The sequence below is a fragment of the Fusarium redolens genome (assembly GCF_020744475.1).
Source record: "Fusarium redolens strain MPI-CAGE-AT-0023 chromosome Unknown BKA55scaffold_37, whole genome shotgun sequence".
Taxonomy (NCBI): Eukaryota; Fungi; Ascomycota; class Sordariomycetes; order Hypocreales; family Nectriaceae; genus Fusarium; species Fusarium redolens.
The window spans coordinates 235,988-261,675 of NW_025763700.1; the positions used below are offsets into that span (position 1 = coordinate 235,988).

A 25,688-nucleotide genomic window follows, 5' to 3' on the forward strand; every position below is an offset into this window, starting at 1 on the left:
TCCTGCAGACCAAACTTCGACACGTCGACATCCATAACCACTGGCTACGCCAGGAAGCACTCGCTAACCGGATCTCAGTCCGGCATACTCCCACCACCAAGATGATTGCAGACGGCCTCATGAAGGCATTACCCGCTCAGCAGTTCCAGAAGTTCGTCACACAGGTTGGCCTAGTGGATATCAAGGACAGGATTCAAGAGAGAAGGACCAAGGAACTCACTGCGGAGGACTTTGTCAGAACAGAGGAACATCTCGATGGAGGAAGAGCCGAATAAGGGATCGGATGGATGGCCAACCTGACAATAGGAATACGGACTGCACAGACTGAGCCACGATGGCCAGTCTGGGGGGGTGTGTTGAACAGGTGCTGGGGCCTCACGTGCAAGCAGGGATACTTTAAGATTACAGCCGAAATGGTAAAACCTCTAAGGGGTAGATTTCAACAGAACACAACATGAATACACCAATTCACGTCAATGAACCGAATACACGTAATGTCTGACAAAACCTTATCTGTACCTAGCCAGGAACACAGAATCAGCAGAGGCTAAGCTTAGGACAACCAGGCCATGAGCAGAAAACAGACTTTGCCCGTGGGAGCGGGATGTTCAAACGCCCATTTTCAGAACCCGAGGAGATCAAAAATCCCTTTGTTTAAGGAGATGACTTATGCAGCCATGATTGGCCAATCTGCCGGGGTTTCGGAGTCCGCAATTAGTCATCATCCATGTCGTTGAGTCTCGAGGGACAGGCAATTTCACTGGGGCAATAAAACACACAGAGTCATGCATGCAGACATGCTCGACTTGCTTGAAGCTCTTGGAGTTCTGATATGCAGTGGCCTGAACGGGCACCAACGAGGTTGCGAAGGCGGGGGATGGGTCGGCGGTTTACAGTATGCGCAGGTATGTGATTGTGCTTGGACTTTGGGGGACGAGGGCTCTGCATAGAGGATAACCGGACACACCAGCTCACCGGAAGGCGCCGAGTAGGGGGCCAGATGAAGATACGACCGGGAGCATTTTGTCCGTAGTTCTCATCCGACGTGTAATGCGGGGAATTAGAGGGGTAGCACGTTCTCTTAATGAGAACTAGCGCCATGTCCTCACCTCTAAGTTTCGGCCATCTGCGCCATATTTTCACTCGATATCCTGACACCGCATAAACTCTGTGTTGGAGCCATGGAGAGCGTCAGACGTCTGCTATGTGGTAGTTGATGATCGGTAGGTGCTCTTGCCGGTAGCTCTTGAGGCTCCGCAGACACTGTGGATCATCAATTTGTCGGCTTCAGTCGGAGGTGACATGGCGCATAAGATCGCGTCGCGGATAACTCAAAGTCTGCCCAAGCTAGTTGTGCGTTTTTTTTGATGACATCTGTTTTGACTGGTGGTCACTGCATATGCAACCCTGTGTTACCGACATCATAAGTGCGTTTTCCACACGTTGAATCCCGGCGCGGGCGAACCGTCGTATTGTAATTAACAAACAGCGAGAACGAGATTTTTGGAAACAGCAGCCACAAAAGAACCCAATGGGCTTCAACCGTTCATTGCATCTACCCCCGTGTTGTTTTGACTCGAGGGAGCACGCCACGAACACGACGCGTCCACCAATGACAGCGCCAACATCTGAGCAGCAGCACAACCCACGGAAGTGTGACGGCGGAGCCTAAATCTTCGAGCGTCGCCATGATTTTTCACTTTTACTTGCGTAGTGAATTCTTTTTGCGTCATCGTCATTCTCCGCTCCCGCCCCAAATCCAGCGCCTGGACACTGTACACTGCGCGCCCCGCTGCACATTGCCCTCATTAAGTGAAGAGAAGGCAATGCAAGTCAAGTTACAGCTGTCAATTACGCAAGCGATGTGTCTCTGACCTGCTCTACCGAGTACGGCTTAGAGGCCATGGCAAGGTGGCTCGAAACTCTCCGACCGGTCTGTAACGGTACCGTAGGATAAGTTTCCCAGCAGTATCCCTGATATCCTTGAGTGGTTAACATGTGAATATGACTGATTGCCAAGATGAAGAAGGGCATTTCACTGTAAAATGGCACCTTGCAGAGAGTGTCATTCATGATGTCACTCTATCGCTTTCATGGCGTAGCTACTCTTCTCTCTTCTTCAATCTCGATTGCCATGGGCCATTATTGACACAACGCCACGCCCAGGTTGTTGGGACCTCAACCTTCCTTTTCTTGCCAACGGTCGCACACACCGGAGCTATCCTCAAGATCAGGGGCGAATTCTAACAACCCAAAAAAAACCGGAGCTTTCATTACACCTCAAATCGAGCAGCCTGGATATACCCCTGTATGACGTGCGGTGTGTGGGAGGCAGCTCTATGAACCATCTATCCAGACGGCCGCTCTACCCTCCTCCAAAGGGAGCAGCTACTTTATTTTCTCAAAAATTGACGAATGCCAATCTCCCTGGCGACTGGCGGGCAGGACAACGACGTCTCTGTCTAGAGCAGACCCAAGGAGCGACCCTTGCTATCAGTCTCTTGAACATCCAGACCCCGCACCCTCTTCAGCTTCCTCGCCGTCTCCTATCCACCGAGAGTCAAGGGATATGTCCTGCTCCTCGACACCCGCTAGGTATATTTCCACCCTATCTGATTACGATGAAGGAATCCACCTGATCGAGTCGTCAGCAGAGCGCGCTTGGCTGCCCCAATTTCTGAAAGACGGTTTCTTTGCGCCACGGGACGATGGCCTGGAACGCCGGCCGGATCTCAAGGCTGACGACTCGTGCAGCGCCTCGTCTGTTGACAATGATAAGCCGGCTGATACGTCAACAGGGGGTTCTCCGGAATTAGGAGAGATTCACGAACACGCTGAAGATGACACTGCTATCAACGCCCAGCCGTGGAGGAATGTTGACTACCTTTCTCATGAATGGAAGGAAGAAGACATCTGGTCATCATGGAAATATATTACCAGCCGCCGAGGAGAGCACCCTAATAGCACCCGTTTGGAGAATGCATGCTGGAGAACATGGATAAAATACAAAAACAACCTGAAGACTGTGTCTCCCGAAACGCTCAACTGGTAAGAACATGACGGACTTAGGCACGAGTATCAAGCTAACTTTGTGCAGGCTGAAAGATAGTGATGTGAGTTGGCTATATGGGCCCGTTCAGCCAGGTGCTAGCAAGATCTACTGTACGCAGACTGGGCTTTCCGGTGCCTCATTGTTACCGCCAAACTCACTAGTCAACAACAACAGGAAGCCTATCTTGAAGAAAAGGAGCATATCAGATATAATGCTGCAGAGACCATTGTCAATATCATCCTTACCTCAGCAGGTAACCCCAGTGGCCCAAGCGAGGCAGAATGACAGCCGGCGATTGAAAGAGCTTTCATCTGATCGCGCAGCGACGAGGGACCATACCATGTTTCCCTTCCCTTCGACGCCAATGAGCTGTGATACCTCGAGTATGACCTCGAGTATGCTGCCATCGTCAGCATCCACTGGGGTCTCATCACCGGGTGTTGAGCGAAAACACATCCACTTCAATTATAAAGTGGAGCAATGTATCGCCGTCGAGGTCAAGGACGACGATGACGACGGCGATATCAGTACCGATGCCGATTCCGAAGACGGAATCAGAATGAAGCTGGACTGGCCGCGAAAGTCGGCGAAGGAGGGCAATTCGTTACTGTCTGATGGAAAGACAATCGCAATGCTTCCATCAACGACATTAAAACATCGAGAACATATACTAGACGTCCCAGAAAAGGCTATATGTTACACCTCTAGCACCTTACACAGCCATCTCGTTTTACCTTTCTCAGCACAAGAGACATCTCGTCCACCCAAAGCGTCGGATAGGTTCTCCGAGGATTTAATGGCTGCCTATACAGACTTAGCCTGGTACAGCTCTGGGGGTTTCGAAGAACATCGTCCGCACCGCATTACTTCTACAGACAGCTTGACTGCCGAGCCAGCTGGCATGTTTATGCCTTATGGGGAGGCGGTCACATCTTCAAGCAAAGGGATGTTTTGCCGCATTATTGACACCGTGAACACAGCCAGGGATATGGTCTATGTTATTTGGAACAGTGGCTGGAGATGAAGCTTTGGAACGATGGAGGCACTTTACCTCTTGAAATGACGACTGCCTTCCCTTCCTTGCCTGTCCAGCTCGTTATTGCGAGCGTAGCTGCCGCCCTGCTAGTGCCAGACCACCAGGGCATCGTAACGTACATCTTCGTGGGAGAACTAGGCTGCCCGCTTGAGTCCAGCTGTCCCCGTCTGGCGCTGTCACCGGTCGTGTCACCCTCGCTTCAAGCGATCAATACGGAAGGCTGGGCGATTCAGCCCTTTATCGTGGTTGCGGGTCGATATCACCTCGCTAATTGGTACCGAGAAAGCAACGTCCCGGGAGATAGCGCAATTGCCACGACCCAAAATGGCTGGACTGATAACGAGACAGGTCTAGAGTGCATAAAGCACTTTAACCGATACACAACTAACCGATACACAACTAACCGATCAACTTCATGGACAAGATATACAAGGCCAAAACGATGTTGGCGTGCAGCTACGAGAAGAAAGTTGCGGAAATGGAGGTCACAAATGGAAGGAGGAAACAGAACAATGGCGATGTGGTGTTTGTGGCAGGACAGGACATGACATGATGCGCGAAGATGTCAAATAGAAGTAAAGGCGTCTGGAGAAGACAACAACGATTGATTTCAATGGGCTGGACGTGTTGGGTGAACGGGCTTGGTTAGGGTAAAGTGGCTAACTCTTTTATCCGGCCAACTCGCTTATCGATGGTGCCCGCAATTACGTCGTAATTCGCTTAGACCACGTGACAACTTATCCACCGCAAAAGGCGGCCCGTGAAATCGTGTGCGCGACGCCTGATAAGTGCGTTTGATAAGTCCCCGCAACTTATCTAGCTCCGGACGGAAAAACGACACCACATAGAAAGGCCTCGATCGACCGAGATGGCCGCAGACGACTCGTACACGGCCGCAGACGAGCGCGCCCGCGCCGCCCGGAGGGCGGGCCTCCAGGCGAAGAAGGACGAACAGCCGGCGAACACGGCGCGGAGTTACGCTGCGAAGCAGCGGGAGTGGAAGGCGCGTCCTCCCCGGCCGCCCCCCTCTCTTCCCCCTTTCCCTTCCCTCTTTTTACGCAGGAGCCCCATGGACGGCTAACAGACGAAAACCTATAGGCCTGGTGCCGTACGCCCCGGCCTGCGGCAGACGGCTCACTCTATAGCTGGCCCGACGGCGAGCTCGTAACGCCGGACAAGCTAGCGGCGTGGCTCAAAGAGGATATCCTCTTACGACGCGTAGCGCCGCCGCAGAAGAAGCCACGGGCACGGGCACGGGCACGGGGTAAGGGTAAGGGTAAGGGCAAAGGCAAGGCGGTACAGTTACGGCAGCAGCTTGAACAGGAGCAGCTCGAGGCCGCGGCCCTGGCAGAGGCCGAAAGCCTAGCCGAAGCCCTTGAGGTCCCCCTGGTCGAGGCCGCCGAGCTGCTCGCGGACGACCGCGAGGGCTACGTGCCACCCACGGCCCTTGCGCCGGCTGCAGCAGACCTTTCCGAAGGATCTCTGCTTACGAAGGGCACTATCGACGCCTATATCGCGGCCGTTATCGAGCTCTGGCGGCTCCAGGTAGCCCACGGTAACGCGAACACGGAGAACCCCAGGGGCGCCGCCGTACGGGGCTTCCTTGAGCAACGGGGCCGACAGCGGGGGAAGCACGACCGCGCCTCCTTTAAAGACCGCGGAACCGACGGGATCCAGGCCGGCTATTCGCACGATGAATGGCTCCGGATCCAGGATCTCCTTCTCAGCGGGGCCGCATACATGCCGCAAAACCTCCGTACGCGAGTCGACCTCCTATTCGGCCACTACTACCTCCTACGAGGGGAGAACCGCCGTAAGATGGAGCTTGCGGACCTATCCCTACTCGACTATCCGTCTTCAGAAGGCCCGACCCCCTGTGGCTGCCTCGTGACCCTTCTGCGAGACGGTAAGCTGAACAAGACGGCAAAGAAAGAGTTCATGGGCGCCCTCCGGCATAAGGACCCCTTGCTCTGTACGCAAGGGGCTCTGGCACAGCTCTTCTTCTGGCGCTGGCACGTCGCCGGCGAGTCGCCCCCGTCCTTCCGGCGCCGCCAGGACTGGTATCGGATCAAGGCCCTTGTTGGACGGGACCGCGAGCAGGAGCTCTCGTACCCGACGCAGCTACAAGAGACCTGGCGTATCTTCGGCGCCGCTGGCCTTGTCGCGTCAAAGAAGACTCACCTCCCGCGCAGGGTAGGCGCCCAGGACGCTGAGACCTACGGCACGTCGCTCGCACAGATCTCGCAGGCCGGCCGCTGGAACCAGAGCGTGCTTTGCCAGGCCTATCTTACGCACCTACCGCGCCAGTTCATGCGCATCGTCGCCGGCTTCTCGGCGTCGCCGGGGGACTACTTCCTCGCGCGTGCGGCTAATGAACCCCCGTACGTCTTACAAAAGCAGCTCTGGCCGTGGATCGAGGAGTGGGAGCCTCGCTTTGAAGCGCGCGCGCGCCGGCAATGCTGGGCAGAAGGCGGCCTCGACGACGACGACCTAGCCGCTGACGGCTTCCTTAAGCTTATGCGGCGCCTGCGCATAGTACTCTTACAGGACCTGGCTGTCTTGCAGCCTCGCTACCCGTCGCTGCCCTTCTTCGCCTATGCCCCTTTCAACGGGTCTGAATGGGACGAGTTCGCCGTCGCCGTTCGCTCCGACGCGGCAGGGGCTACGGAGCCGTTAAGCCTGCTCGTACAACGCGCCCTGCCAGAGCTAAGCGGCGTGTTAGAGAGCACGCGCGAGGCCCTCTTACAGAATAACCAGCGACTCGCCATCCGATTAGAGGCCCGGCTAGAGGGAATCCAGGGCGGTCTCGATTCCCTGCTCCAGGGCAAGGTCCCAATCACCTTTACCGGCCACTTTGGAGCCGGGCCAGCAGTGTCGCTGGCGCCGGCGCCGTCGGCAGCCCCTACCTTGAACTTCAATACGGCTCCGGCTCCGGCTCCAGAGCCTCCAGTACCAGGTATGCCCGTCGTTGCAGCCCTGGCCAAGGTCTTTACAGTGCGGGATGTCTGGAAGGAGTGGGAGGAAGGGATTGCAGGTCAGCCGGCCGTACGGGTGCTAGAAGAGACGTGGGGAAGCCGCTGGCGCCCGGGGAACGGGATCAGGGTGCAGTTCTGTCGCCGGAAGGTGATCTGGGACGAGCTCTTGGCCCGCACGGCGTCCGGCAAGAGCGAGGAGGAGGCAGTTGCAGAGCTAGAGCTCTTACGCGCCGGCCGGAGCTTGAACCGGCTCGTCGACGAGCTCAAACAGCGCCGCCGGCGGGGCCAGGGCCAGGGCCGGATACGGGTACAGGTAGGGACCCCCGTGCCCGATGACCCAGACCCGGGACCAAGGCCGACTCGGGACCAGGGCCATCGGGGGCGCTGGGCTCGGCTAGGGAGGAGGCGGACCGCCCCTCGTCGACGGTAAGCTGGCCGTCAGGTAGGATCTTTATATATTTATAGCGGTAACTAGTCCGTATCTATCTATCTATCTAGAAGGCATATTTTTATTTTTTATATTTTTTATTTTTTTTGAAGATTAAGGAGCAGCAGGATCAGCGCATTGCTATGTCGTAGTCCTTGCAGCGAAGCCTGGCCCCCCAGCCGCTGCACACGCAAATATCTCAGCGCCCGCTCGCCTATACAGCGTCGCTCTTGAACCAAACGGACCGCCAGAGCGTAGCAGTCCTCCAGCCCTGGAATTGCATCGATTTGGCTCCTAACCGTCGAGATATTCGCGTGCGCGGCGCCGGGCACTTATCAGATGGTAGTTGTGTAATCACATACGATTTCCCGAAATTACTCCGCAAAACGACCCCACGATAAGTTCTGCTTATCATATACATTACGTTATATCACTTCTTTACTGCGTCACGGCCGCTGATGCACTGACTGGTCTATGATGACGATTGATCTACGCCACGGCCAATCAGATGAAGCGGAGGAAGCCCCGCCAAGGATCAATTCTACGGACGGTTGTTTGTTGATAAATTATCCCTACTCTTCATGCAAATGGTGGTCTAGAATGTATCAATTCAGATCACCCTTGGTTGTTTACCCCACAGTACCTGTTTCCTCCTCTCAACTCCAGACACTTCCCTCCCTTTGCTGAACAATAGTATCAAGGCGTGGATATTTGACCCTTCTCGAAGCATGACGACGCGAATCGGATAGTTAAAATCATTCGCCAAACCACAAACGCTCATGAGACTCTGCGTCAAGTCCAATTTGGGGATATGCTGTGTGAGCTGGCTCTGGCGTCTTAGTCTAGGTACCCCAGAACCCATGTATATTTCTTTTTTTAAACATTGAGCATTGCTTGAATTCTAAATCCGAGTTCCTGGCTATAATTAACGAGATCTCTCCTCTATGCATTCGAGCAGTTGGGCTGCAGGGCGGGCAACAATACTTAAATTTGAGGCAAATCGCTCCCATGGTTTTAAAACAGACGGCATTAAGTAATAAAGCATAACGAAGCTTGGGTCTGTTATTGATTCTACGCCGGAGATGCGAACATCTAAGCTGTTCTAAATCAGCATTATTCCCCTGGTTTCCCCCATACACAATATATCTCGTCGTCTATTGGTAGTGGTCTGGATCATGACACTTATTTGTCCAAAGCATAGCGATTAGTCAGTAACCTCCGGCGTCGTGTAGTTGTCTTTTCCTAGCTTCCTGAGGACTGCGGTTGTCGGTTGTCGAAAGTGTTCTAGGTAGTAGTCGAGGGCCAAGGATTAGTTGAACATCGTAGCGAGATGTGTTTTGATCCTGCGTGAGGCCAGTTGCTGTGCCTTAATCGAGCTGCCGTCTAGTCCTAGGGCTTTCAAGGGCGCAGACTCCAAGATAGCCTCCTCTATTTCCTATATCGTTAATAGTGGCATGATGATGGGATTGGGATAGCTGGCGTTCTACATGTCGCTGAGATCTATCTATGCCCTCTCTCCCGAGGTTGGTTACTGGCTATCATGTGAAAGGTTCGTCCAATACCGGCACCACGTTTGGCGTCCGATCACGTCTTGTTTCGAGCCCATTTTGTGACCGTCTGAGGGATACAGATGATTGTGCAGCTTCCTCTACCTTTGATCCATCTGAGTGCCCCTCTTGATGACCCTCCTGTTGTGATCACGCGTCTCACGGTATGCTGCCCAGGTCTCTTCAGGGTAGTACAGAGGCTATCTTAGCGGCGGAGCTGTTTTGATTCTGTGAGGGTCTTTGCGCGTTCTTCCTTTCATCGTTGCTTTGACCTCGGCGATAAGATCATTGTCGGCACAGCTTCTTCAACGACTGCTGTGATGGCTATCATGGCCTCTCCTATATGTCGATCTAAAGGGGACTTTGTTCTTGGTCTTTGCTGCGGTGTCTCGACCTTGAAAGGACGAGCCATTGAGTTGGAGCTTGGATCGGTTAGTGTCACATGGAAGGTGATTTACTGAATATAGTCAAAGCCAAGATATTTAAAACCTACAGTAGCTACATCGTTCGGAAAGATGATGATTATTTATAAGTTGTATATTACCCATCGCGGTTAAATGAGCCCTAGGATTCCAGGCATACCGAAGCCTATCCTGTTACAGATGGGGTATTCTTTAATACTATTGAGCTTCTGGTTGCTAACCAGGCGGGTCGGCTAGCTAAATCACAATAGCCAGCATCTAGACGTTGTGTTCCTGCTTCGTTTCCCGATGCTCATCCTCTCGCTGGACCACCGTCTCTTGTTGGAGGTGGGTATGATTAGTAAACTTCAGCTCGCCAGCTTTCTTCTCAGGTGATGTATGCTGGTTGGCGTTATCGTCAAGATTGCTAGAGCTCGGTACTGGACACGAAGGGTCTGATATATCTCGCCGAATGGGGTGTTCGCTACCGGTCTTGACGGTACCGATATCGGAAGATCTATTGGCTTGCGCGAGGGCAAAATCACCCGAATCGAAATACTTTCTTCCCTTCCATTGATTACCGAGTTAGGTAGATTCTTGCTGATCATGAAGGCCGTAGAATATTTTTTACTAACTTCTAACTGATGATGAAGAAGGTTCTCTCTGCTGGGAACTATTCCATATAGGCTCAAGAGGCGCTTATCCTTCTCCATAGTGAGCTCGGAGATTTTTGGTTGATTAATATTTGCAATTCGGTATTGTGGATAAGTGAGTGGTTGAAGTGGGGAAGACCATCAGGCTAATATAGTCCGCTGGTGGGGCCACCATGAAATCCTCAAAAACCATTCTTTGAAAAATTGAAAATAGAGGGGTCAATGCTAGACCCGGTATTTGAAAACAGGTGACGTAGCGCGGGTTAACATCAGAGCATGTGTCAATTACATACCCTGTGCTTTACTGTGGGTGCTGGCCCCCCTCTCTCAGCTCTCCTGATGTAAACCTACTTTTTCGCCTCTTGAAACCACCAGTCAGGTGCCAGTACGGTTCTCACAAGGTACAGTGTTTAGGACTCTAAAGTCTTCGGTTTTACCGGAACTCATGCTCGATTGAAGAGTTGATCTAGCTCTGATCAATAATGAACTATCCCTTTGACCGGCATAGCCCTTCTCTGAAGTAGTTAGCTCCACTTGACCCCACGTACAAATCAACGACAAGAGATTTGGTTCAATAAGGCACTTTAAGTCAGTTACTGTTCTGTAACTTTGTTACATTTTGCTCAAGTATATAGATAACTGGGTCTGGTGACTATTGCGGATTTTTAACATAATCTAGATGTACTCGCAAACTGATAGGCACTTATTCATTTGAGCCCCTAAGTGCGACTTCGCAGAAGGGCTATGCCAGTCAAAGGGATAATAAAAATCATGCAACGAGATTATGTGATTTTCTAAGGTACAATGCGAATATGTGAAGACTGAAGAGCTTGAGAGTTTTTGTCGCTTAACAACGTTTGCGCTTCAATCCCACCATAGCTCCAGCAGCAACTTGAACGGAGCCATCTGATGCGACCGGAGTCCGCAAAGGTCCCGAGAATGATAGATCTACGGGTAAAGACGTCAAGGTTTTAGGGTGTGCGCTCACTTGACAATCGACACAACGCCCTCTCTGACCGCCGGAATGGTTGCTTGCAAGATCAATCTGCTTGAGAGATAATTTGGTAGAAGATCCCCCGTAGGGGCGTACTGTCTCATTGAGTGTGTTCTTAATCCTGCATTCAACCATTGTAAATGCATCGGAATCTGACATCGTCGACATGCCATCACCAAAACTTCCATGGCCGACGTAGGAGCTGTGTTCCTCGGTCGAGTACGCTTAATCCTGGTTCTGGAAATGAGGACAATACAGCAGGAGGCGCAGAATCTAAGGGTTCATTCGGCTCCAAGGATTGATCTTTCGCCGGAAGGCGGCCAAGCACCATCGACGGCGACAGCAAGGTCTGCCTCCCGGAGTCAGTGGCCTCATTCATTTTGATGCGTTTGCACCGCTTTTTCGGTAAAGGGGGGGTGGATACAGCGTCAGTGGCGACAAGGGCGGAATCTTGACACAATGGGTGCCAAATGTGGTCGGCGGGGAGGTAAGAAGCGAAGTATCGAACGAGGGAGTCCAAAGAGTTTGTACGGAAGACCTGGACTGCATGTTCCTACTGAGGCATCTTGATGAGGTTTGGGCTTCCAATGATTTCGAAACTTGCAGATTCAAGAGAGTTATTCAACTCACAGAGTCGCTGTTGTCTGCTATTGCTGGCTACATGATGAAATTCGACAGTCGACTGCGCTTCGTAGGAGATTTCGGAGATATCATGATAAAAAGCCTCAGCGTCTTGAAGGGGGCCGAGTAGGTGTTGTATTGATCGTGGAGCTTGGTGAATAAATCCTCTTTCTTTATGTCGAAATTCCAGGATGGCCATATCCATAATGGGTCGTCCATGTTGTGGAAATGATCCCCTTTAGATTGACGAGAGCTGCAGTAGATTGAAGTTGGTGAGAGCTAGGACTTGGACGTGGAATAGTAAAGAGACGCACGGTTGGCCGTAGAACGGGATGCCTCGAGGACCCTGTGGTTAATGGCGGGTCAGCAACAACGCTGACGTACCAAAGGAAACGTGGGGGGCGAAAACCACTCATGTGCGCCAGTTCAACTCAGTGTCTTCGCCACACAATTCTGCCTACCCGTCAAATGATGGAGTGTGGCAGAGTGCGGAGCTTTGCCTTTGGCCCCGATGCGAGACATTTAAAGCGAGCTATCTCTTTGAGCGGCACAAGGCATCCACGGGGTCACTCGCCCCACCTTGCTTACTAACAACGCTAGTACCTGCGGGGTACATGAAGTTCTCGTCAGACAGCTGCTTCATTCAATACAGCCAAAATCATCAAAATCCCATACAAATTGACCTTAACGCGTCTTAATTAAAACGATGAGCTCCCAAAAGATACCTGATTATATAGATGATCACAGCTTTAATACCCCGCCTTTGAGGGCAGCTAATGACCCCACCGGCGTGCCTGATTTTCTGCCCGAAGAGGGCCGCGGTGATGATTTTCAACCTTTCAACCTAGAATATCATGATTTCAAGATCAACCCTCTACCCAAGGAACCACTTGAATTATTCCAGCTTTTCATACCTATTTCCCTTATACAGTCATGGATTGAATACACCAATAGCTAGGTCGCTCACTTACTTGAAAATGCCGTTATTGATAACTGGAATACCCCCCTTTCTAAATGGTCCTGCATTCTCAAGTAGGAAGACATCTCCACTGCAACAGCTTATATATAGCTTAGGGTCCTTATTTACCTAGGAATTCATAGGGAAATATCGATTAAAGACTATTGGAAGTCCCCTAGCCTAGGAGATCAGCGCCCTCTTCACTTAATTATCAAGTTCATGCCGTTACAGAAGTTCGAGCTGATTACGAGGTATTTCCGCACTTTTGACTATACCAAGCTCGATGTGAGGGATGAGAGCGACCTTCTAAAGACCTTCTAAGCGGCTGAAGAGTAGTCTAATCACATATAAAGGGTGTCTATCAAGCTCTATTCTCCAGGGACTAATCTAACTGTAGATAAGTATATGATCCCTTTTACAGGCAGATTAAAAGAGATAACTGTTATTAAGAATAAACCTACGCCCGTGGGGTTCAAAGTCTGGGTTATTGCCTAATAGGGCTTCTTTCTGCAGTGGCTTTAGCACGTGAAGGCATCACCATATAAGGCTGTTATAGTTAAGCTACCTATACTAACGCCGTATAGCAAGAAGGGAAAGCTACAGACCGAGATTCCTCCTAATAATACGCAAAGCATCGTGGTTTACCTACTAAAAAGGCTGTTAACGCAGATATGTCACGTCTTTATGGATAACCTCTTCTCATTGCCGCAGCTCTTTCGCCTTCTTCGGTAGCTTGGCCACGGTGCCATAGGCATGGCATGCCCTAACTGCGGCATTACCACCGAGATAAAGCATATAAAAGAGACCGGAAAAGCTCCTGATGACATAGCTTTGCAGTATAACGAGGTATATTTGATCCTGATATAAGATAAATAGGTATGAATAGCTTTACCTGTATTTCCCTTACTAATTTGTCCTTTTCCTTTCTCCCTAGGTTATTTAAATCGCTTAGAAAGATAGCAGCATCATGCTCTTCCTTTTAACTGTGCTTAGCAGAGCCCCTTACGAGCGCATACTAAAAAAGAGGAAAAAGCCTGCTAAAAGAGGCATAAAGGCAGAGTCATAATGCCTATAGCAGGTCTTTAATAGTAATAGCTTCAAGATAATCCCTATTCCTACTATTACCGCTTAGTATAATAATAAAATAAACCACGTTAACCGCGGCGATTAGATACGGTCTTATATAACATATTAGCACCGATTCCGGCGCGGTCCTTGGCAGGCGTTACTTTGGTCTTTCCTCCTTGAAGTTGCACTTGCGAATAGCTTCATTTTACAGAAGAAAACACGGCAGCCTCCTTAGAAGCCCTATACCACGCTTCAAGCTTAGAAGGAATGCATTTATAATGCTATTTTTAATAGATACGCTGCTAAAGGTCACACTAGGAAGAGAGACTGCACAGGGAAAGAGGAAGATATCGACGATTAAGAAGCCCGGCAAAATCACCTACAAAGAGATATCAATTATGTCTATCGAGGAAGAGATAGGTCTTCCTCGTGCCTAGCTTGTAAGGGCTTTCGGCAAGGGCAGACCCGACCCTCGAAAAAAAGGAAGGAAAAAGGAGGCTATCTACAGCCTATATCAGGAAATGCGCGAGGTCCACAGACTAGGTACGGATGCAAAGTGTGTGATGTAGCGATTTGTAACAATGCTGACTGTTGGTACTTCTATCACACGCTAATTTAGGTGTAGGCGGAGGTACCAGCCGTCACGGTCATTTTGATTGGCCCCCACCCCTGTCGTGACATCGTGGATGCCTCGTGCCGCTCAAAGAGATAAGATGCGGTATGGCCTATGTTAAACACAATGCTGTGAGCCAGGTTAAGATAAAATACATTATCTTCTCAGCCATGGCTTACTTCACTCGACCTTTATCTACTTCACAGTTCTCACAATATCCAACGACACTGCAAAATTATTCGCTCTTGTCCCAGTACACCATGGACAAAATGGCAGTTCTGCTCGAATCCTCCACTGCAGAATTATCACTGCACCTAATTTCAGTCCCTAGCAGCTATGTTCTAGTACTCCCTAAGTTGGACGCTCCAGGGAGCGCGAGAAATTAATGACTGAGATTCAGTTCATAGAATACTGTCCACTGAGCAGTTTGCTTGAGGAAATATTACGAATCTAGCCGGTTTCTATTCTGTATTTCCTCCTTTTAATGGGCCACAATACTTGCCCTGCATTCCTTCCAAAGGACATGTCTTGTGTTGTTCGCGTGGATTTCAGAGGCGGCTGGAGATATGGACCAAAAGCCGAAGACGGAAGGTTGCTGTCCTGCGAAGCAGAGCATTGAACGATGCTGGCATTGCACGCACTGTGCATGATAGTTATGGTTTGGGCACGTCTCAGTTAAGCAGCGGTTCTTTAGTGTACTGTGCCTGCGGTGCAATGTCGAATTGACGGGACCAATTTTCAGAAAGAATCAGCTAGGTATCTTCGGATGAGAGGAGGCAACACATGTTCAAAATTGATAGATATTTAGCTAGAGGAGGCGATAGCTGATCAAGCTTGGGTCCCCGTCAATCTCGATCGGCAATCACCATTTGCCGAAGGGTTAACATTATCTGCCGTATGTCGCTTACAATATGTCCCCAACATCCCTCAGGAACCCAAAGCGTTGCGTGAATCGAAGAAAAGGGAGGTGATGCCTGTTGAAAGCTTGGACCCAGAAATTACATCAAAGCCACTGACAAAAATACAGATTTATAAATGTGAACACGGTAATCAAGCGACCTTTGGCGTCTTGACAGATGAGATGCCCCACCGTTTTATGCGAGAGGAGTCTTCAAGACAACGGAGTTGAGCTCAGACCCCCTTGATAGGTACAGAACGCAACTTCAACGCTACGACAGCTCCACGTGCACACACACCAGGCTGCGGCGCCGTACCCCCATGATTGCCTGGAGCTTCAACTGGTGTCTAGCCTGTTTGGGCTTCCGACAAGGGCAAATAAGGTCAAAAGGGTCAAAACGGCACGCTCTCAGTGAAATCAGCGGTGATGTAAGCTGCGGGCACAGGGCAAAGCAGGCTAGGTACGGTTATGCGATTTGTGATTTAACGATTTGTAACGATCAGAACTGTTGGTACTTGCATAAATCAGGCGGTGATAAAAGTACCTCGTGTTTTTTGCATTTTAATTGGTTATGTCCCCATATCGTGACCGGACTGGAGCATAGAGGGAGGGCAGGCCCCAATGAGGAGCAGCAAGTGCTGGAGCTGGACGGGGCAGCTTTAGTTACTCGCCGTCCATACCCGAACAGTCCATGGCGTCTGCAGCGTTGGAGGCTAAAGAAAAATGATGATTTTGCAGGCCAAGGAGGACTGCTTCGACAGCAGAGCAGGTCTCTTGGTGTTTTTGCTATCACTGATTGAAAGTACACAGACTTATTGGCTCGCGGAGCGCTACGATATTCCCTGTGAACATTTTGCAATGCACCGCAGCATTGCTAAACTGCCCGCAAAATTCCCGTTTTTCCCCTCGCCACAGCCTCCGGCGTTTGTTAACAGTGATTGTCTCCCAATATTTCTTTTGGGTTCATCCTCCAGTAACTCATTCAACGCCCAGCTTCATCAATTAAGTAAGTATACCATTCAACCAAAAGAACATCTCCAGCACGTCCTGTCCTGTCTCTGGACTTTCCCCCGCGGACCCGGGCTCTTGGATCCCCAGTGCCCTCCACTTTTACTCCACACCTCCACCAGTTAGTACGTCTACACTGGCAAGTGACCTACTCCGTCGCTGCTTCTGGCAATGTTCGGCATGCCCCCTCGACCTCACATCCTTCCTGTACTCGTACGTTCTTCAAGGCACAACGCACGATCCTCCGACCGAGCGTCGCGGCCGTTTTTATCATTAATCGCCACCATACGACTATCTGAATTCAACGCCCAGGTACATGAACCCTTCCGCTGTCTCCGCAGCAGCTTTGGCGACCTCTGGGCGGGACGATTGACTTGGCAAATTGCAGAGAAGCATTCCACGCGACGCTATTTACCTATTCGAATTCATCGACTACTAAATTAGCCAAGCTTTTGAGGACGCATCGCAGTCAAACACATCTCTTACTGGATAACCTCGCGGCGACTCGAGCTCTGTTTCCATTACTGGGAAGCCAGGCTCGGACGATTGTTGCTAGACATCTCCCGACCGTATTACATGGTCGTCGAACCGTGGAAATCTTACTATGTAGCCTGACGATGAGCATACTCGGAATTCCTGCGACGTCGATAATTAAGCAGTCCTATTAGGGTCTTGCTCCACGTCTCATATGCTTACGCGGCTAAGATGCCTTCAAATCCAAATAGTTCACATAGAACCCCGCCACCACTAACCGATTATTCTCTCCATCTCAATTCCCTCACCGGCAGTCATGAGACGGGGCCAAGCGACCCACTAGAGTGGCATAATGACTCGAGCCATAACGCGACGGCCAACAACGATGCCATAGACGGTATGCACTACCTCTAGCCGACTCATAGTAGAGTAGAAGAAACTGATATGAAGCTCTAGTTAATGTCCCCTTTTACCGGAAAGAATCTGATTTATGGAATCCGGAGAAGCCAGACTTGCATACTCAATACCAGGCCGCCCCTCCTATACCCATCACGGCGCACAGCAGTAGCGTTGATGACTACCGCAGCGTCATCGACGACTTAACACTCGAGATTCAACAGCTTAGGAAGGAACTCAAGCGCTATAAGCAACCGGGTCCGGCCCTGCTCCATAAAGACAAGCTGTTTGAGATCAAGGTTCATGGGCTGCCCCAAAAGAAAAAGAGAGAACTCGAAGCCATACTGAGAGGCCTTACCACCGATCTCGATGGGTCTCCAGAGGTGTCATCATTGCAAAAAAGGACAAAGATATCCCCCCACAACCGCGATCACATATACTCCAAATCTGGTATTCAGCGCAAACGTGCTCCTTCCTCTCCAGGTTCCAGCCTCCGGCTAGCTGACTCCGCTTATGCCTCCATGTCGGCTGGTGCCGAGTCTTCAAGCACCTCTTTTAACCTCCCCATCTTGACTTCAACCCAATCATCAAAGGGCAAGGTCGAGGATCATCTACGAGATGTTCCCGACGGCCTGTACCCACGACACGTAATCATGACAGACAAGGACCGGAAGAGTCTCGTTGTTCGTCGTCTCGAACAGCTCTTCACAGGCAGAAGTAACGGTGCCGATATCTCGAAGATTCCGCTTATGCGGCCGGGTGGCAGCTTCATCATGGCGCGCGTTGTAGCAGACGCACAGGTGGCGGACCCATCATCTGCCCACGAACCTCCCACTCGTGTAACTGAGCCTATCCGGGAAGCCAGAATCCTCCCTCTAGAACAACGATCTCGCACTTGGGGAAACAAGTGTCATTCAAGTGACCGTGGGTCGGCTTCTGATCCCAATAATGACAACATGGAGACCGGAGGCAATGATAAAGGCTTGGTCTCTGGTACCAAGCCGTTTCCCCCACTCCCGCTTCTGCCAAAACAGCGACCAACGCGACCTTGTGATTTGGACCCCAATCGTGCTCAGATTCCGTCTGAGAATATGAACTACATCCGGCATTTGGACCTACTGCTGCCCGAGTTATTGCCTGGACAGCAGAGTATCCAGGACGTCCACCTAGACGCTGAAGGCTGGGTGTCCTTGAACCTGCTGTACAACTTGGCCCAGCTCCACTTGATCAATGTGACACCAGACTTCGTTCGCTCCGCCGTATCCGGAATCAGCACCAGATTTCAACTATCCCCTGACGGGCATAAAATTCGATGGCGAGGCGGATTCAAAGATACCAAGTTCAGTAGCCACAGCTCTGGCTACGACTCGCAAGAAAGTCCTTCTTTCGACGATATCCAGGGTTTGGAAAAGAAACGTAAATGTGAAAAGACTAGCCCATTTATTAGCAATGAATCCCAGTCCTGCGGCTCAAGTAAGGATATGCCTGCATTTGATCCACAGCTTTGCGCTCGAGTTGAAAGTTTCCGCTACAAGCCATTGTTTGCTCAGCAGGATTCGTCAGATGGGCACACTTCACGGGGTGTGTCAGTTGGCTCTCCTATAGTCGTGGACGACGAAAATCCTGGCGAGTCGGACTTGGGCTTGAAATACTCCGCAGGGTCGGTTGGCAAATGGCAACGCCACGAAGGTGCTATCACATACTATAGCGGTGCACCTTTCTGCATTGATTTGACGGGTGATCCAGAAGCTCCATCACCAACCACTCGCACGCCCTCAAGCGCCCAAACTAGAAAGGATTCTCAGCAACCATCAGAATTCGCTCGGTCTCCTCGACGAACAAACATCCGGGTCCTTCATCGGCTACAGGCCGTTGACGGATCGATGCCAAGACCTGCGTCGGCAGACACCAGCCATGGGCGAGGATAATAATGAAGTTCAGGACCTGATAAACGATGACAGTGAACAAAGCAGCGATATCGAGCTGGATTTGATTTGGAACGACGATCAGCAGTACATGGGGCAACAGCCCTTGGAACCCTGCGGACTTGGTGGTGTTCTCCCCGATGATCACTTTATGGTAGTGGTCGATACGAAGCGGCCCAAGCAAGATATCCTCCCATGGTCTTCCGAGCCTCAGAGTGGGAGGTCGAATGAAAGCATAGAGGGGATCATTCATCGACGGGCAGCGATATTAACTTCTTGTCCCGCCCCCGGCGGTTCAGAAGCAAAAACAATCGAAGAATCACCGTCTATCGGGATTGAGTATCTGTCATGGCGCATCGAGAGACTGATACCAGTTCCACTGCCATCCCCTGCCAGGTTTTTCCCGCCGTTTAGCACCGATAATTCCACGTCCGGCGAAGATGATGACCTATCTATAGATGCAGATAATATTGGGTCGACAGAGGAGCATATGAGCTGATGGACGAACTCATGCCATTCCGATAGCTACTCTAAGGGCGTCGATGCTGGTGAAGTTCCAGACGAATTGTCTCTAGACTAGAACCTGTATCGTGTTAATCAAGAAACTGCGGCGAGGATCTTGCTTAACCGCATTCGGGAGGCCGCTGCTACACCGAACAAGAAAACCACTACAGGCATCGTCTAATGGGATAATTATAGTTCTGCTGCTAGTGCTGGAGCAGAAGAGAGCGAATATAATAACAGTTGCCAGGAGTTCCTGAACAACTCATGATTTTCCAGAGGGAAATATAGTCGCAGCACGAATATTCTAAGGACAAACTTACCCTCAAAATTATTTAATATCCTGTGTGGCTACTATTCTATTTACCGCTTATCTTCTTCGATATAAACGTGATGCCAATGATACATAGGGCATAGTAAAAAATTCATGTCTTTGCGGTAATAATAGGTGGGATAATGCTATTCCCGGCTATGGTTGATTTTTCCACCTCTAAAACCTCCAAAATTACTGGGGCTTTGGCACCACATAAAGCCAATAGGTATGACAGATGCAAAAGAAATCTTGTCATTCATTCGGGGCATCGCCGAACCAAGTTGCCGACGGTAAACTTGGATAAAATTAAGAAACACACACAACGTTGCCGTGTTACAGAATACGATGCACTTGGAACAATGTTAGCGGTGACCACATTTGGATTGAGCGATCCTCAGGAGTTCCGAACTTGTCTTCTCATTGAAGAGGCCTAGGCTCATCTCTGATGTTTATATGACGTAAAAACCATATGTCAGATTATTTAACCCTCCTGCAGCCCATGATTCGCCCATCTGCGAGATAAAAAGCAACAGGAGACGAGGACTGAAAGTAAAATCGGAGGGTGACCTCCACCGTTCCAGTCACGTAGTCTTTGTTAACATCGCCTCTCTCTAACAGTCTCTCTCTCCTAGACAAAACACGATTTCTCCTCAGGCGGCAGCGCTACTTTACTTTACGGGGCGAAATCAAATCAGGATCACTTATAATATCCCCCTCGCCACGGGGAAACCCTTAGCATGCCTGCAATCCCGCCAGGCTTCTTATGTCGAGTAAATACCGGCCACTGCTTCCCAATACTACACCAGCATCGTGTTCAATAGAAGATGCCTCCACCTTTCAGTCTCAATCTTCGCTTTCAGGCATAACCTAGATTCCCCGAGCAGGAACTCACGCGGCTTGTGAATCCTGTCGAAAGAAGAAGACGCGAGTAAGACCTCCCTTAACTTGGTTATTGATTCTATTCAGGAACCATGCAACTAAAACCAGTGCAGTGTACTGGCGGTAGGCCTATGTGTCAGCGCTGCATTGAAACCACCACAGTTTACATCTACCGCACCGATGAGAAGGAAAGAAGATATCAGCCCTGGAGAGTCGCAATAGCGAAGTGATCACCGAGTTGGAACAGCTACGCGAGCTATACGCCCTGATACACTCACGGTCAACTGAAGAGGCACAAGAGATCTTCAACTGCATACGGAAGAATAGTAATCCTATCGGAGTCTTACAGATGGCCAAGGCCTCAGACCTACTACTGCAGGGGACTTCGCCCTAAGAGACAGGCATGAAGGTACAGGCCAGGCGGGAATGTACTTTCGAGTAAGGCGGAACCCTTCATCATAACTGAGAACCAGACTCGCAGAAGATATTCGTATTCTCGTTCGAGATCGGAAGAGCAGCGGGATATAATATTAAGCCGTAAAGCTCTTCGTGGGTGTTGTAAATGAGCGATAATAATAAGACTGAGCTTTGAATATCGCTAAGTGCACGAAGCGCCTAGACGCCACTTCTACGATACTCTTGCTGCAGAGCTTGGAGTCAAGATTGTCGAGATAGGAAGCCCTAGCGGACCCCTTTCTAGGCGTTTCATCCGTAAGAACGTAACTTTGAACAGATTTAGAGAGTGAGTGAGGCGCCATCAAAATTCAGCTCTCTGTCTGGGTGTATTACTCTAGGCCCAATGGCATGGCCATCCAGCTCGACTGCCCCCACCTTTAACAGACTGCCGATCTATTTACGCTCACCACACAAAATCCCATGATTAGCATGGCCGGAAAATAAAAAATAAAAATAAAAATAATAGGTGAAGCTTGCAGACAGCACTAGATTTGGGACTCTATCAATATTGATACCAAGTTGATGTAATGAAAATACCTTACCCAGTCACTATGACGAGGACGTGACATACTTTCACTGTCAAAGAACTAACTACAATCCCTCTTTCTTTCTCCCCCTCCCTGATAATGAAAGCTAGAACAAACCAATGGATTCCATCTTTCGAACCATGTTATATATGACGGCCCTATGAAGCCAAGCTTTGATCATCATAACGCCCCTCTTTTGGTAGCGGATTTGTTTCTTAATCCCAATCCCATTCCTCATTCTCAATCATCGGTAGTTGCTACATCCCTATTGTCAGTCCCAATTTCAGCGAAAGGGGAAATTCACCTCCTCTCATTGGCTCATACCCTTGTAAAATCCTCTTTCACTGAAAGAGGGACAGTGTTTTAGAGGTCCCAGCAGAGTTTTTGATTAAAAGTGCGTGATAAACCTTCTCATTGGCTAGTTTGTTCCTTCGACGCAACCTGCGCAGCTAGCTTTACTTTTGTGGCGCAGACCGATACTACCTCATGGGCGCCTACGTGCAAATCGATATCTTGACCGCGCGTGTTTCGTGACCGCGCCGTAGAAATATAGCAAGGGCTCTACTGACGCCAGTATATATGCAACAAAGATTTCGCCCTCCTCGATTGATTCTTATTCTTGTCAGTCGTCCACTTTTGCCATGATGCATTGACTACTCTGGCGACCCTGACTATCTTCAAACATGTGGCCTCCAAAGCACCATGACCATCAGCCTGATGATCAGGACGTCGAACGGAATGAAACAACGCCATGGCGCAGCATACAGGATGGCCTCGCCTATTCCATAATCGTCCGCTTGGCATCAGTGCGGCTACAGCAAAAAAAGCCCAAACCAGCATGGAGCGAAGATTATCTGTTGGGCCAGTGGCACGATACAGCACTCCGAAGCCCAGCCACCGTAGAAGCTCAGCTATGAGTTATTCTCCGTGGTGTCGACCTCATAGTGGATCGAGCCAGGTTCACGCTAGTGAAGACTTTATATAGATCTCCATGCTGGCTGAATACGTATTGGAAAGACAGCTTTTGGCCCTGCGAATTCAAATTTGTAGATTGCCTGAGACGATATGTTGATATATGGAAATGGTTCATTTGTTATGTGTTTAGGGTTCTACATTTTAAAACACATCAGCAGCAAGAGATCTATAACTTATAACTCGGACGCGATGAAACCATCATGATGCGTCATATATTGTATCTGGTTGCTCTTTTATAGCGCGAGGCTGAATTCTCTAACTGGAATCTGGACGAAGCACTTGAGGAAGAAGCGGATAATTCCAGTGACTGTAATGATGAAGATGAAGATGAAGATGACGATGGTGACGGAGATGATGAGGAGTATATCAGCGAGTACGACGGAGTCAAGACTGAGAATCATTTCAACGAAAAAGATCAATTATTGCGATTTAAATGATGGTGAAGATGCGTTAACTTCAGATTCGGCGTTTTCTCTTCCGTCTGGTCTTTAGCTGCACTTATCTAAGGCCATTTTTCAACTTTCGATGATGTTCTGGACGTACCAGGAACCTACCGGAGATATGTCTGCATATGCCATTATTCACTATACAGCCTTCTTAAGAATCCAGAGACCGTCCCTTGCTTTTCATTCAGCCCATGGTTCATCACCTAGACTAGCTGCCCTCATGTGGATTAGGAGGCTTCTGTTCTTCGAGTACGCCGTCCCCGTTTATGCCTACAATAGTCTTGACTTGGCTTGGCCTTGTCGGACAGCTTATCCGTCACAACCCGGTCGCATTTCGTCCATCCGTTGCAAATATCTTCTACGGGGTTGCTATATACCATTCGGAGAGTTAATAGAACTGAAGGCATTTGGGAAATCTATCGTAAAACGAGAAGGAGTTCCAGGCAACCTAACTTGGGCTCCTGACGGCCGGTCGTTACAATTGGTGACGACAAAAAAGTCATGCTGTTAAAGTTTTGTGAGACCCATCACAAAGCCGTGAGAGTAGTACAAGAGCAGGTAGATGAGACAGCTTCATCCACTAGCAAAAGTTTCCTTGGGCAAGATATGTGCTCGAAACCAGGGCAAGTAGAACTTGTCTACCCAAGAAGTCAAGTGCCTTAGCCCTGCTATAACCTGATATAGTTCCTGTAACTTTGGGTGCTTCGAACAGTCGTTCAGCCCAAAAAGTAGTCCTTGAGCCGTGCCATGTCGACAGAACAAAATACCACCGATGACCCTGAACGATAACACCAGGGATGAATGGTAACCGGGATAGTATCTCGTCAGCCTGTTTTTCTGCTTCTTCCGAGCTGTGTAATGACGCAAGCACTGTTGAACGGAGGAATTTCCACTGCGCTGCATGCCATACCCCCATTTGGACCTCTGCAGTGTCTAGTCTTGGAGCTGGGCCCTTAGTCTCAATACTCAGGACAATGGGACGAAACTGCAGTCGCTCGAAGTCGGTATGATTGACCGTGGTGGTGGTGTTGTTCTGCAAAGAGACTCGAGCGCTTGAAAGGACTCTGGCTCCTCTTGTTGTAAGTCGACATATATACAAAAGTCAATCATTTTGGTTCTAATTGACTTGGGTAGCCACATTGAATGCGGCCGAGCAGTGGTGCTACGAGGCATGAGTTAGCATGGGTTTGACGAGTCGGTTGATGGATACTTACGACATTGTAAAGTTGTACAGTCCTCCTCTCGTCTTTCCAGGCTCTCTAAAGACAGCTTCTAGCAGACGCTGGTGTACTTCTGCATTCCAACCTGCTTCTTCATGCCCAAAGTCGCGACAGTCTTTGGCGCATTCATACACCAGCGACACTTCTTGTGGAGAAGGGATACGTCCTGGAAGATGCCCAAAGTCACTAGCACTTTTGAAAGAGAACCTCCAAGGGTGTGTGTCTTTGCCTTACAACATGGGGCTTCCAAGAATCTCATCACGCAGATTATCAGGGAGAAACTCAAGGCCACTCCCGATATCGTTCAAGTTCTGCAAAAGATGGTCAACCTCTGGGCTTGGAGGATTGTCAACTTTGAGATCGCGTATGTCGAAACCTGTATCGTCAATGCGTAGACGCATGATCTGCTGCTTCAATGGCGATGATGAGCGCGATGGATAGGATGAGGCGCTGGAACCCGACATTGACGACGCCTTTGACGGGTTGCGCCTGGGGGCTGTCTCATCTCGAGGTCTCCCAATAGGCGTTTTATAAGGGTCAGCAGGGTCTAGCCGTGGTCGTTTCCGGCCAGTTGGCGTCTCGTCCATATCGTTGGAGATAGTTGGTGGAGGACTTGGCGGTTGGAAGGCTTTGCGTTTATTACAGGGCTTGGGCTGCGATGATGATTGTAATTGCACTGGTAGATATTCAAATGATTCAGGTAATTGTTTGATCATGCGAAAACTCGTGAATCCGGCATTTTACTGTATAATTGCTGGTTATGTTGAATTGTGCTTGTCTTGCGTCTGTTGTTTGTTTTGATGGAGTACCCCTCTTTGACGCAGCAACGCCACGTTAATGTCTCAGGCAGAATGTTACTAGGCTACAACCACTAGTACTGTAACAAGGGCGGCTCGTTGTAATGTGCCGAATTACACAGAATCTGGCCCGTGCACGCGTCGAGGTTCTTCTAAATATAGGCAAGATCATCTTAACCCCACTTATTCTTCATTCTCACACTTATCTGACACTATTGTATACTAACCGACTCAAACTAGATACTGAATAAGATATAAAACTTCTTAGCATAATATAAAACTATATAATAGGACCTTAAGACTTGCCTTACTTATATTTCCATAAGTTCTCACACTTATCTGACGACGATGTCTGTTAGACTGCGTTGAACATTCTACTCTAGAATACCAGATAGTAACGGGCCCCGTTACTGTCCGGTCGTTTACAAAAACGCGGAACGGGGCCCGTTTCATAACACGGTGATCCGTGCCATCCTTGCTGAGTTCATTGCTTGTTGGCAAGAGCCAATCATAGGTAACTAAAATAAT

At 49.7% G+C, this 25,688-nt stretch overlaps 10 protein-coding genes across 10 annotated transcripts; 6 read left to right on the plus strand and 4 right to left on the minus strand.

Annotated features, from left to right (window-relative positions):
- Positions 1–2,004: 2,004 nt before the first annotated feature.
- On the plus strand, positions 2,005–4,076 carry BKA55DRAFT_600313 (uncharacterized protein; the record flags this gene model as incomplete). The annotated part of the gene is made up of 3 exons (XM_046196508.1): positions 2,005–2,166; positions 2,357–3,048; positions 3,098–4,076. The coding sequence occupies 3 exons, from the start codon at positions 2,005–2,007 to the stop codon at positions 4,074–4,076; spliced, it is 1,833 nt and encodes a 610-aa protein (XP_046041074.1).
- Positions 4,077–9,537: 5,461 nt separating this feature from the next.
- BKA55DRAFT_586923 (camp-regulated phosphoprotein family protein Igo1) lies at positions 9,538–10,278 on the minus strand. The gene is made up of 2 exons (XM_046194616.1): positions 10,074–10,278; positions 9,538–10,005 (listed from the first exon to the last, which is right to left on the minus strand). The coding sequence occupies exons 1-2, from the start codon at positions 10,149–10,151 to the stop codon at positions 9,718–9,720; spliced, it is 366 nt and encodes a 121-aa protein (XP_046041075.1). The 5' UTR covers positions 10,152–10,278; the 3' UTR covers positions 9,538–9,717.
- A 339-nt stretch (positions 10,279–10,617) lies between these two features.
- BKA55DRAFT_668838 (uncharacterized protein) lies at positions 10,618–12,217 on the minus strand. The gene is made up of 4 exons (XM_046197916.1): positions 12,021–12,217; positions 11,686–11,959; positions 11,337–11,628; positions 10,618–11,287 (listed from the first exon to the last, which is right to left on the minus strand). Exons 2-4 carry the CDS (start codon positions 11,909–11,911, stop codon positions 10,939–10,941), a joined length of 867 nt encoding a protein of 288 aa, XP_046041076.1. The 5' UTR covers positions 11,912–11,959; positions 12,021–12,217; the 3' UTR covers positions 10,618–10,938.
- Positions 12,218–14,340: 2,123 nt separating this feature from the next.
- On the plus strand, positions 14,341–14,763 carry BKA55DRAFT_266526 (uncharacterized protein). The gene has a single exon (XM_046185447.1). The coding sequence runs from the start codon at positions 14,453–14,455 to the stop codon at positions 14,729–14,731; it is 279 nt and encodes a 92-aa protein (XP_046041077.1). The 5' UTR covers positions 14,341–14,452; the 3' UTR covers positions 14,732–14,763.
- A 1,192-nt stretch (positions 14,764–15,955) lies between these two features.
- On the plus strand, positions 15,956–16,421 carry BKA55DRAFT_586930 (uncharacterized protein). Its single transcript, XM_046194617.1, has one exon. The coding sequence runs from the start codon at positions 15,967–15,969 to the stop codon at positions 16,375–16,377; it is 411 nt and encodes a 136-aa protein (XP_046041078.1). The 5' UTR covers positions 15,956–15,966; the 3' UTR covers positions 16,378–16,421.
- Positions 16,422–16,956: 535 nt separating this feature from the next.
- Positions 16,957–19,872, plus strand: BKA55DRAFT_721210 (frequency clock protein; the record flags this gene model as incomplete). The annotated part of the gene is made up of 3 exons (XM_046201007.1): positions 16,957–17,122; positions 17,182–18,946; positions 18,990–19,872. The coding sequence occupies 3 exons, from the start codon at positions 16,957–16,959 to the stop codon at positions 19,543–19,545; spliced, it is 2,487 nt and encodes an 828-aa protein (XP_046041079.1). The 3' UTR covers positions 19,546–19,872.
- Positions 19,873–20,652: 780 nt separating this feature from the next.
- BKA55DRAFT_586938 (uncharacterized protein) lies at positions 20,653–21,308 on the plus strand. The gene is made up of 3 exons (XM_046194618.1): positions 20,653–20,788; positions 20,832–20,900; positions 20,933–21,308. Exons 2-3 carry the CDS (start codon positions 20,832–20,834, stop codon positions 21,131–21,133), a joined length of 270 nt encoding a protein of 89 aa, XP_046041080.1. The 5' UTR covers positions 20,653–20,788; the 3' UTR covers positions 21,134–21,308.
- A 943-nt stretch (positions 21,309–22,251) lies between these two features.
- BKA55DRAFT_721212 (uncharacterized protein) lies at positions 22,252–22,933 on the minus strand. Its single transcript, XM_046201008.1, has one exon. The coding sequence runs from the start codon at positions 22,560–22,562 to the stop codon at positions 22,284–22,286; it is 279 nt and encodes a 92-aa protein (XP_046041081.1). The 5' UTR covers positions 22,563–22,933; the 3' UTR covers positions 22,252–22,283.
- Positions 22,934–23,189: 256 nt separating this feature from the next.
- On the plus strand, positions 23,190–23,654 carry BKA55DRAFT_530432 (uncharacterized protein; the record flags this gene model as incomplete). Its single annotated transcript, XM_046189147.1, has 1 exon — positions 23,190–23,654. A coding segment is annotated over one exon (465 nt), but the record flags the coding sequence as incomplete, so codon positions are not given.
- Positions 23,655–24,109: 455 nt separating this feature from the next.
- Positions 24,110–24,950, minus strand: BKA55DRAFT_698528 (uncharacterized protein; the record flags this gene model as incomplete). The annotated part of the gene is made up of 3 exons (XM_046200526.1): positions 24,110–24,305; positions 24,358–24,549; positions 24,598–24,950. 3 exons carry the CDS (start codon positions 24,948–24,950, stop codon positions 24,110–24,112), a joined length of 741 nt encoding a protein of 246 aa, XP_046041083.1.
- Positions 24,951–25,688: the final 738 nt, after the last annotated feature.